This window comes from Perissodus microlepis, chromosome 11 (genome assembly GCF_051167445.1).
Source record: "Perissodus microlepis isolate ML-2025 ecotype Zambia chromosome 11, ASM5116744v1, whole genome shotgun sequence".
Classification (NCBI taxonomy): domain Eukaryota; kingdom Metazoa; phylum Chordata; class Actinopteri; order Cichliformes; family Cichlidae; genus Perissodus; species Perissodus microlepis.
Window position 1 is genome coordinate 21,135,662 of NC_140471.1, and position 11,930 is coordinate 21,147,591.

Below are 11,930 nucleotides of genomic sequence, written 5' to 3' on the forward strand. Positions count from 1 at the left end.
TGGCAAGCCAAACAATCCATATTTGGCAGCTGATAAATGCTGTGGGAGCTCCACGTGAGTCTCAGAAGAACAAAACAATGTGTGAGCATGTAGCAGTTTTTTAAAATTGCAATTAAAATGACATCATATGTGTTTTATTTTGCAAGTGCATCACTCAGCACAGCTTGCATAGCTTTTGGTAAAAACCAAATGGAGAATTTCTTAGACTACACAACAATTACAGCTGAGTGGTGGGCATGATTTACTACATTCAGGCGTAGTTATGTAGGAGTAGCGCAGCAGCACCACCTTCTGTACCAAAGTGTCATCATGCAGGCAAATATTTCACTGGTGCTTCAAGGAATACCAAGAGGATTTTTACTGATGCTCTGGTAAACCAGGAAAAAGATAAAAAGGCACTAAAATGTCTTTGCTTCCTTAACATTACATATAATAAATAAGTCTCAGCACAAGCTGGATTAAAGTTTAGGAATAGGCCCTAAGCATAGATTTAAAACAGGCCGGTAAAGCAGCAGATCTGACACGACGGGGTAAACTCTGAGAAACGTTTGAACCCCTGGATTTGGGCTTCGTTAAATGCCTCTAAAAGCAAAGTAATTAAATCTTAAAATCTATCAGAAAAATAACTGATAGTGTGTTCTTCCCAGTTGAAATGCAAGCTGCAGCATTTTGAAACAGCTGCAAAACTGCAATGGAAAACATTTAGACCAGCATCTACATTAGTCTAGCCTTGATCAAATAAAAGCATGCAAGATTCAAAGATTAAAGCTTGTTGTCATAGCAGTAGCAGGGTTTTTGTTGTTACAGACACCTCAAACGATGATTTAAACACCCTTAGCATATGAGCACATGGGGAGTAAAAAATGCACATTTAAAGCACAGGACAGCACAGCTGTATTTGATTGCAACAGATTATACTTGTGTACCTAATAAAGTTACCACTGAGTGTGTATAAACTGTATATAAACACTACAACTGTTTGTTCTCTGTTCATACCACCTGATTCTTTCCCTGCCTTGTCTCACCTGCTCTGTAGCACTTAGGTGAGCGTGAGCCCTGCTGATAGACTGGTCACTCGGAAGAAGAATGTCACAATTCTTTCGGCCCACCACGTACGCTTTACCCGAGAGGAGATAGCAGGCCTCAGCTGTGAGTGACAGACGGCAGGTTAGTGATTTTCTTATCTTTTCTTCAACTTAAAAGTTATCCCCTTTTGAAGTTTTGCATCCAGGAATTTTTTAAGAAAATTGGACATTTTATCTTGTAACAAACAAAACGTTATCGCAAAATGATCCAGACTCAGACATTCTTTATATCTTTGATATTTGTTTTCTGGGTAAAATCAAATTTTCCTGAACAAACCTGTTTTTTTTTGTTTTGTTTTGGGTTTGTTTTTTTTTTTGTATAAATAACTGAGGGTCATGTGATAGAGCACATGACTGACAAAGTAGCGATCAAATCCTCTTCTACCTACAGGTTACCTGTGGTGTAAGAAGTTGTGCTCCTACTGTAAATCAATCCATACATAAATCTTATTAATTACACATTCAGGTCATTAATTAGAAAAAAGGTTTGAGTTTTTGACTTTGACTGCTGGAAACATTTAAATTCAGATCATTTGACGTCTTGTTTATAGTTGCTACCATTAATTTCAACTTGCCATAAGCTCATTTAGAACCAAAGCATCATATGTTGATACTTAGATAACACATTAACCTGTTTAGCAACATTAAATTAACACAGAGTATAAACACATGACAGCACAGCAAACATGCAGCCTAACGGGATGCTAACCAGACAGATGCCTCCTGTGTGAAATATGCTTTAAATGCTTTAATCTAGTGTTTCTCAGATAGCTGCTAACTCCATCATCAAGGTGCTAACTTTGCCCGGCCTGCAGCGTCATAAATAAAGCTTCTATAAAACGCCGACATGTTACCTCTAGGCTGCTGGGGCGTCAGTATCCACATTGTACTGCCCTCTGTTGCTTTGGCATATATCAAAACTAGCCGCAACTTAGAAATAAAGCAATGTTTTGAGCAAACAGTTAAGAACAACTATTAACTCGCCGGACCGTTTCACCCTCGCCACTGTGTCGTCATAACTATGCGCCGCGCTTTCAAAATAAAAGTTCGAAAACTGCGTTTCACTCTCGAAAACTTTAAACACTATCTGATAAAAATTTAGAATAAAAGAAATAAAGAATTAGCTGTGCATATATACAGAGAGTGTCTCGTCTTGACCCACAGTGATCATAGAAGCACAAATCTAATGACTCCCATTAGCTGTTTCTACACCACAACCATACCGTACCTTAGAAAATTAGGAATTTGAATCAATAAATAAATTAAATATAAAATGCTGGAATAAGTGTGGAAATAACCATGGTTCACACACACACACACACACACACACACACACACACACACACACACACACACACACACACACACACACACACACTTTCCTTCACTATTACTTAGTACTTTAGTGTAGTATAAACGTATACACTTACAGCTCAAAGTCCGAAATTCTATTTGCGATCCTTTATAATTTCAAAACACTGACCTCTCTTGAGTTGCCGACTTTTTCGTTTCAGGTACAGATGCTCTAAATACCAGTCAGAAAGCTAGAAAAGCCATTGCGCAGTTTATAAGCACTATGGTTACAGTTAAGTGTTAGAAAAATAACAAAGAAATATATTTATATATTTATTATATATAAAATAATGACACAGTAACAAATTTGAAAAAGCCATAAATCAAATATATTGTAGATTTTATTTGATCTTAAAAGGTGAACCAGACACATGTAACACATTTAAAGTGACAGTTCAATAACAAACGTCAAAATATTAAAATGACAAATATAATTATTAATATAATACGGCAAACAGATATGGAGGTAATTGCTTTTTTGTGTAAAATTGACTAATTTATGATAAACTAAAACCAATAATTTATTTAGTTATTCTTAATAAATATCACATTTTATCTATTGTTATCTTTGGTTTTATTTGCTGAATTCAAAATAAGGGATCGTTGTCAGATTTCCACGGCTGCCCTGCAGCTGTCCTGAGACGGCCTTGTCCCCAGAGGCACGGCAGTTTGTGATTGACTTTCATCACTGCAACGCTGGTGCAGGAATCTGGCTTACGGATGACCTCGCACCAATCTGGATAGTCCACAGGCTGAGATCCACTGCAGGAAAGATTAGTGTTTAGTTATGTTTAGCCACATCAAAATACAGTCTGTGCTTGTTGGGGTGTGTGTGTGTGTGTGTGTGTGTGTGTGTGTGTGTAAGGAAACTCACTGGTCACAGCATCCCACTCCGAAAGGCTCCATGCAAACACACTGGTAGCAGTCACTGGTGATCCAGCTTTCTCCTATCCCGTACATCTGTCCCATGTGTTCACAGGTCCCTTAAAAATGACAAACATGAGAAAGAGAAGATGAAAATTAAATAAAACTAATTCCATGCCGTTACATTCAAAATTTACGAGAATAAGTATATATATTAAAAATGTTCATCACAGCATTAAATTATATTTTAAAAAATGGCTAAATACATTTTTTTTTTGCAGTTTTAGAAGTTAACTACACAAGAACAAAAAAATTGCTATAAAACCACTTTAAATGCAGCTTTTTCCCTCCTGCACTTCACTGAATTACCTTCTCTCAGGTATAGATGCTCTGAATGTTTGTGTAAAGAAAACTGCAACCTCTTCATACTTTGTAGGTTATTACATTAGTATGCATCTGAAGCTTTTGAACCAATCCTGTTATAAAATGTGCATCTGATGAGCAACCACAGCACACAGACTAAGTGGATGGAGACATTCAGAAAACGTTAGGTATGAGCACCAAAAAAAAAGAAAAAAGAAAAAAAGAAGTGTCTAATTGCATATGTAGGATATATGATACCTTTAGTGTTGAAGAAGCATTCGCCACTGCTGTACACAGAAAAGCATGGCACAGTGGCACTCAGGAAAGACAGTAGAGCCAGGAGCATACTTGCTGTGTTTGCCATTTCTGGAAATAGAAGAAGTGCAAAGGTTAAAGAAACACCATGAACACATCAGTCTGACTCAGGTTCATCAACTCAGTACTCAGGTTGATGCTCTCACTCGGGTTGAAGTTTCCAGCACTGTGTATAAAAATGTTCTGCTGCTGTATTGTCTCTCAGGTCTCCTCTGTGCGTCCTCCTTCTGTCATCCACCCTCTTCTTGCTTCTTCCTCCGTCTCCTCCTCAGTGCCCCTCCTGAACTGATGCACTCTCTCCTCCTGGTCTCTCTCTATTTATACTGCAGCAGCACGTTCCCCCCAACCCCCCCCTTTTTTTTATCAGAACACACTCACTTTCTGCTTTCTTTGTTGCCATGTGTCCACAAACCTCCCACTCATTAATTACCAGCAGATGTTTACACGCACATATACACCACACACACAGTATATGCACACACAACAAGCACATTTGTTGCAGTGTTTGTCATTCCCCCTTGCACTGCTTTGCAGACAGTGCCCCAGAGTATACAGTGTGCACTCTTTCAGATAACATTTGTTTCACGGGGTGCCATTTGACCCTATCTGTAGATCGTGCTGATGACACCCTATATAGGACAACCAGGCTCTGGCCTATTGTCTAACATACGAGCAGCTACATGCGTGTGCATGAGCATAAACATAAACCTTTGACCCCGCTGCTAAAGAACTAATATGAAAGGACAGGTTTGTTTCTTTATAGTTAAGGACTGATATTATATTTTAGCCTTCAAACAGAGATCTTGGCCGATTGTCTTTTTCTTACAAATGACTAATTTTAAAAGTCACTGAAGCATGTCACTTGCTTTATTCAATTTCATGTCCTTTAATTAATGAATCATCATGGGAACAACATTAGTCCAAATAGGATTTCAAATGATTCAGTGAACTTTATCTAATTTTTCTTATAAAAGTCTCTTCGTGTGTGGCGTGCGTCATTGTGGGGTTTATTTTAGGAACACAAGAGACGACGCAACATCTAACAATATCTGAAGGCCGCCTGATTAAATTTGAGCTCATTATGTTTTTTCTTCTTTGTTGTGGGTTGTGTTTGGAGAAGCCACCTTGAATCCTGTGATAGCATAAGCTCATATGCACACACACACACAGACACACACACACTGCGATTTTTTTTTAACCCTCGTTCATCTGATCGGCCATTGGCTAGTCATATTTGATTTAAAGCATAGGAACAGTGTACGTGTGTGTGAGTGAGGCTTTGAGTGTTAGAGCTATATAAGAACCAATCTGTCTTGATGTCAGAAAACTTTTGTTTAAAAAAACAAACAATTAGAGTCAATGTAATCCATTGTAATACACTTACACGTACTTAAATAAAAGTAAACAGAGGTGTTAGTTCTGTTTGTCATAGAGAAAATCATTTTATTAAACCTGTCCCAGGAATGCACCCACAGCGAAGTACTGCTATGCTGAGTTAATGGGAATTCTCACACTGGAAAAACTGACATTTAGCTTACATGACTTTATTGAGGGATTGGTGACAGTTGATCCCAGTGGACTGGAATTTTTGTGCACTGTCTCATCATAGACTTATCATACAACAACATTTCTGCTGGTCGTTATGGGCGGGGGCTCTGCTTTATTGTGTTTGTCAGTTTGTTAAGTTTACCTTTAAAAAAATTGAAGGGAGCAATAATCACAAAGTACGGTATGATTCGTTCATAGGGAGCACGTCCATTATCTAATTGAAAACCTGCAAAATATAAAAAGAAATTAAAAAAAGAAAGAATGAAAATAGGAGGTAATCATCTTTCCTACCGGCTCCACCAGTTTTGCATTTGGCACATTCCTTCCAGCCTATTCATGTAAGATGTTGCATAATAAAATGTCCTTGGAATGAGGAATGCAGTGGGTGGACTCTTTGTTGAAGTCAGATTGCATGATAATACTATGTACAACGACAATAAAGGCTATTCTATTCTATTTTATGGGAAAAGATACTTAATAGTCAGACATTAAATAAAATAAAATTTCGCATTTTGCATTCCTACCAGAAGAAAATGGGAAAAGAAAATCTCCAGGTGAGCAGATGGGGAACCAGAATATTACCTAAAGTCCTTATATTTTGTTTAAATTTTTTTTTTAATTGTTGAAATGTAAAAAATAAATAAATAAATGATTGGAAGAATAAAGAGGAGGAAGTGAAAGACCTGACTTCTTCTCTGGTAAGACAAACACTGACAGCAACGCCTATTTGCTCATGAAGCAGGATGTTTCCATGCAGTCAGATCCTCGTTTAAAGAGAAAACAAACAAAAAAAAACAAACAATGCACGTCTTTACTGTGTCAGCTGTTTGTAACAAGATTGTAATTGTGTACTTGTGTACATGCCTGCGTGTGTTTGAGAGAAAGAGTAGACAGACAGCTAAAGCCGATATTCACTTTTTTTAATTTGCGTCATTCAGAGTATAAAGAGATCATTCTGAAGCTTAATCATTTACGTATATATTTGAAAAATTTGCTATTTAAGAATTGCAATCATGTACTTGTAAAGATTTCCATTGGCGCCATATTTATTTTGCAGAACGTCTCACGTCACACAGGCCTTTTTTCAGGAATGAAGCAAGGTCAGAAGTCAGTGCCGGACTCTGTAGGAATATGTCTGATATTTAGTTGACATTATAAAGCACAAGAACAACCGAATATCAAACATATCACACAGCTTCTGGCAAACCAGGAAGAATCCTGCAGGCTGGAAAAACCTGTTGCACAAAAGAGACATGAGACAGTGAGGTAAAAAAAAATTAGGAAGTGACAAACATCGCACAATCAGTCAGATTGTTTAAAGCTGAATTTAACTAACACTGACTTGAACAACCTTCTCCAGAAATAAAAAGACAGACCAGAGGCCCAGAGGGCGAGGGAGCCAGAGATCGTGTTGGCATTTGAGATCAGCGTCTCTGTTAGCTACAGGAAATACACAGTTGGTGCAAAGGCAAGAGAAGAGGAATGATCTACATAAAGAAACACTCTTGATAGCAATGAAACACAAACAAAAATAAAGATACTCACTCATTCTCTCTATGCGCAGGTGGAGTCCCAGCATCCCATCAGCAGGTCCTTTGCAACACTGGCATGCTGATTAATAAAAAGTAGAAAAATAATAAAAATGTTGTCGAATGTGTGCGAGTCTGTGAGCCTGTCCCCAGTGGGACAGCATTTATATATATGCAGTCCCTTGATTTTGGGGGGGGGGGACCACCAACATCCACTCTTTCAGTAACACACACTCTGTGTCCCATGTAATTAAAGGTATATTGATCAGCTGCTGTGGCCTGCAGTCTTTCCTCCCCACATTAGCTGGATCAATAGATGTAATGTTCATCCCACTGTGAGTACACACACACACACACACACACTGACATGAGTGCAGAGTCAAATAACACTCAGTTATTGCCTGTAGGGAGGACGAGCGTGAAATGTGACGGTCATTTCAGTAGAGTCACTGGTCGTATCTAAGATTATCTTTAAAAATATAAATATATTTAAAACAAATAAAACTTCTAAATTATGTTTGTTTGCATTGAACATGGTTACAGGAGGAAAATAAAATCCTTTTAAATATATTTTCCGTCATTATTACAACAATCGAGAGCATCTAAATGTGAAAGCAGTACAAGATAATTTTTTGTCTGAGAAATACCCAATTTTATTGTATTAAGCAGAACTTTAAACAATATTACCTTAATTTCAAACTCCACATCAATTCAAAGGCAAAAAGTTGACTTTTACTTCAAAATGTGGACACTGCTTAGTGTCCATGGATCGACATTCATTAAATAGCTCTGTTATGTTTTCAATTGCTTGATATTTTTATTTTAACGTGAGAATGACTGTAAAGTTTAACCGATTCTGCTAGACTTGTGACATTTAGGCAGACTGAGGATTGACTCTAAAATCTCAGTGACCTCCAGCTGTCAGTGTGACCTCTGAATGTCAGGGTGGTTTGTTATAACTTCCACTTTGTGTTCGACGACTCTAACATGTACTGAATTCACGTCATCTACTGCATGAATTGCCTGATAAAAATACACTTTTACCTGTGGTGAGTCGCAGTTTTTCTTTTTAATTTGAAAGCACTGGGTGAAGCAGAAGGTGGACATTTCTGTAGCTGGAATATATTTAATGTATATTTTTGCTCTAAACATAAGACAGCGTCATCGCTTACAGAGAATCCGGCTATTTTTAACACAGGTGCATTCTTAATTGTACATTTCTGCTCATACACATCAAATCACACACTACAGTTTACGTTTATGACATCAGTCAGATTAAATGTCCCTTGCTGCCGCCTCTGTATCCTCTCCTGGTATGACGCCGACCTTGTCAGCCTATTGGGGCGGAATGATAGCCCCTCGATTGCCTAATTGTGAGCCTGGGGGAGTGTTTTAATCTCCAGCAGATGGCTGGCAGTGTGAAGCAGAGTGAGAGATGACAGGGTGATACAGAGGAAAGTGATTTTAAAAATGAATTGCATGAGATTTAACAAAACAACTAACATCCTTTGCATTACTAAAGACAAAAGAGTTTTCTTGAAAGCCTTTTTATAGCGCCCTCATCTCAAAGACCTAAGAGGAAAATTACATCCCTTTAGTTTAGTCCAAGTTTTTCTGTTTTCTAATAACATGTTTAAGGTTTAAGAGTTAATTTACGTTAATCTGAAAGAGGTTTCAGTTTAGCTGAAGTATTCGTTTTTAACACTGTGTTGCTGATAAGATTGCAGAACTAAGACATTGCTTGCAGCTTGTCTTAGTCCGACAGAAAAAGGATCACAAGAGTGTGAAAACGTGCTTATTCTGTGCTTTTATAAAAAGGGGCAGATAACATCACCAACAGTAAATCACTTTAAACACAAATTACAACCAATGAAGTGATTTTGTAAACCTGATCATGCAGTAACCGATCGTTACGTGCAGTCATGAGTTAAATTTAATGGGACTGATCTCATATATAATCACTTCTGTGCAACTGCTTAACAAATCTAATGGAATAGCAGACCTTCTGTAGGATTGAGCTGCTGCGTCCCTGATTTGAAACCAAGTGAGGACTTTTGTCACATGTCATTTTACACCTGTCTCTTCACCTCTTGTCTTCTCTCTGCTCTGGTTAAGTTTCTAGTTAAAGGATAAAATGCTTTAAAAAAACCCTTTAATAATAAAGTCATAATTCATGAATGCTGAACCCGCCAGACAGACAGACACCCTTAAATGTTCTCATCTCTGAGTAAGACTTTCAGTCAATCAACTCTTCATTTCAAACGTATACGTGTTCATGCACATAAAACAACCAACACGATATCAGTGAAAGTCATCATATGTGCACAGACAACACAAAAACAAAATGTTGACCGTTTCCTGATTGGAAAGAAGTAGGAGGAGGAAGGAAATGCTGAGTAATTTCTACCCCCTGTAGCTCATGTTATATATCGTTTAACATATATGCTATGAATAACCCTATGTAATATTCATGTTAATGTGGACTGATGGAGGACTCACAAATAATGACACTGTACGATCGACCAGAACACAAGCTGTACAGCCGAAGCTTCACAAGAATAACAGACTGAAGTTTATATGGAGTGATGCATCAAAGCTCTGGGTTCTGCGATTGGTCAGTTGATTATGCTTGCTCTTTCTCTCTCAATGCACACACATACTGACACAGAGGCAGGGTCACTAAAAAGGAGCGTGGCAGACAAGGTTAACAGTGGTTATTCAATATCTCCGTGTTTTCAGCGCTGGACGTGGAGGAGTTATCTAACAGAGGAAAATAAATTAATAAAAGTGATCCAAACTAAAGGCCAGAGCACAGCGTCCAGTAGAACAAGACATAAATCAGATGTACATACGGTTAATAGGTTCACAGTGAAAGCAAAAGTGGAGGATGCTTTCCATTTTTATTTTAGTTGTGCAGCATTTAGTTTTTTTTCCACCAGCTTATATTTACATGCAGTCAAATATGAAACCGACACACAAAAGCCTTCATGGAGGAGCAGAATGGAGGACAGCAGCATTATTCAATACATAAAAACACTGTCTGACTGGTTCATTGTTCTTTCTCATTCTGTCTGTGTTTGCATGTATAAATTATTACCTGTGCAACCAGGATACAGGTTAGAGGGCAGGTACAGTATTTCACAACCATGCGCCTTACAAGTCCCACACCCTAACTATTGTGTGCAATGTGTTCTTGGCCAACTAATATAAATTACTTTATGGCAGGGAGAGTGAGAGGAAGGTCACCATCTGTTTGCACTCTTTAGCAAAGCTGTGAGAAATGTTACTGATTTTTCATTAATGCTTTCAGACACTTGTTTTTTGTTGTTGTTTAAACAAACAAACAAACAAACAAAAAACTTTAGCTCTGCTTTACACTTTTAGGTACAGAAAAAACTCAGGGGCTAGTTTACTAAGTGCACCTGCTGCAAGTCAAATCAAAGTTTATCTCTATACTGTATTTTACAAAAGTGCTACACAGGTTATGCTAAATATCCACATAAAAAATAATTAAATCACCAATAAATACACTAAAATGCATAATAAAGCACCATACATAAGACTGCTTTTGCATGGTTTATAGGCCTCAGTGCTTTGGCAGCAGTGTAGGACTGTAAAAGCTCAGTTAAGTAAGGTGGGGCCAGGCCTTTCAAACTCTTAAAAGCAAGTAAGTTCATTTTTAAACTGGATCCTGTAAAGATGCCAGTACAGATGTGACATGATCACGTCCTATTTTTCCTACCAGAAGGCAAGCATTTTGGCAATCAGAAACTAAAAGATCATTTCTGAACAAAAAGTATTTCTTCTTGATGCTTATAATGACATTTAACACCATATCAGAATGGTGTTAATCCAACTATTAGATGTTTCAAATATTTCATGGACTCATGGATATAAATTGTACAATTTCATTGTTTTGAAAAATGTTATTACGTTGGCTGCCCGTCCCTGAGGTTTTGTCCTGTTAAAGGGGTGTGTTTCCTTCCCACTGTCACCAAGTGCTTGCTTTAAAAGGGCCGTTTGACTGTTGATGTTTTCTCTGTGTTATTGTAGGGTCTTTACCTTACTATAATGTGCTGGTTGAGGCAACTGTTGTTGTGATTTGGTGCTATAAATAGCTAATCTATAATGGGCACCTTTGCTGTAAAACATGTATCTGATTGAAATGTATTGGTGGTATTTTAAAGGATACTGATAGGGATCAGGATAAAATTGTGATTGGTGGTGGCCCATAGTGTTTTTTAATCTAATAAGGAATAATTTTGTCGGCTTAAAACAACAGCAGTGTCATCCCACAGCAATAAGGTTCCTGGTTTGATCCCCAGAGAACCCCAGAAACTGAGAGCATCCTGCAGGACTGTTTTGCTCAAACAGATTGGGATGTGTTTCAAACTGCAGCCACTAAGGAGAATTGTTCTGTCCACATACAGGACTATGCTGAATATGTGACTGGGTACATCAGCACCTGTGTTGACAATACTGTGCCCACCACACAAATCAGAAAGTTCTTCAACCAGAAGCCCTGGATCAAAGGCTGTGTACTCGCTCTCTTGCATTCAGATCAGGCAATGAGATGGAGTACAAAGCTGCGAAGTACAGACTGAGGAAAGCCATTACAGCAGCTAAGAGGCAGTAGAGAGAGCAGCTGGATGGCTTCTATTCTTCTGCTGGCCCCAGGCGGATGTGGCAAGACCTGCAGCATATCACAGAGTATAGGGCCACCACCAAAACCATCAACTCTGCATGCGGTCTGATGGATGATCTCAACCTGTTTTACACCCGCTTTGAGACCCCCCAGACCTCCCAGACCTTCCAGACCCTCCAGATCTCCCAGATCTCCCAGAAACCCCAGATTACCCGACCGTCTCCCCCG

At 38.3% G+C, this 11,930-nt stretch overlaps 2 protein-coding genes across 2 annotated transcripts in view; both read right to left on the bottom strand.

Annotated features, from left to right (window-relative positions):
• Nucleotides 1-2,094, bottom strand: part of nbn (nibrin) — a 14,037-nt gene extending 11,943 nt beyond the window's left edge. The window contains exons 1-2 of the mRNA XM_084943108.1: nucleotides 1,940-2,094; nucleotides 1,026-1,147 (exon numbers count right to left, since the gene is read on the bottom strand). Coding sequence (XP_084799234.1) covers nucleotides 1,026-1,147; nucleotides 1,940-1,970 — 153 coding nt within the window. The 5' untranslated portion in view covers nucleotides 1,971-2,094. The remainder of the gene's footprint in view (nucleotides 1-1,025; nucleotides 1,148-1,939) is intronic.
• Nucleotides 2,095-2,862: 768 nt separating this feature from the next.
• LOC146377717 (prostate-associated microseminoprotein-like) lies at nucleotides 2,863-4,257 on the bottom strand. Its single transcript, XM_084944916.1, has 4 exons — nucleotides 4,127-4,257; nucleotides 3,924-4,031; nucleotides 3,313-3,421; nucleotides 2,863-3,200 (listed from the first exon to the last, which is right to left on the bottom strand). The coding sequence occupies exons 2-4, from the start codon at nucleotides 4,027-4,029 to the stop codon at nucleotides 3,026-3,028; spliced, it is 390 nt and encodes a 129-aa protein (XP_084801042.1). The 5' UTR covers nucleotides 4,030-4,031; nucleotides 4,127-4,257; the 3' UTR covers nucleotides 2,863-3,025.
• Between the last annotated feature and the right edge of the window lie 7,673 nt (nucleotides 4,258-11,930).

Coding starts and splice junctions, on each gene's coding strand:
- LOC146377717 (XM_084944916.1), bottom strand. CDS start 4,029: ATGGCAAACACAGCAAGTATGCTCCTGGCTCTACTGTCTTTCCTGAGT. Junction 3,422..3,923: donor ATGCTTCTTCAACACTAAAG/GTATCATATATC, acceptor GTCATTTTTAAG/GGACCTGTGAACACATGGGA. Junction 3,201..3,312: donor GGAGTGGGATGCTGTGACCA/GTGAGTTTCCTT, acceptor TCTTTCCTGCAG/TGGATCTCAGCCTGTGGACT.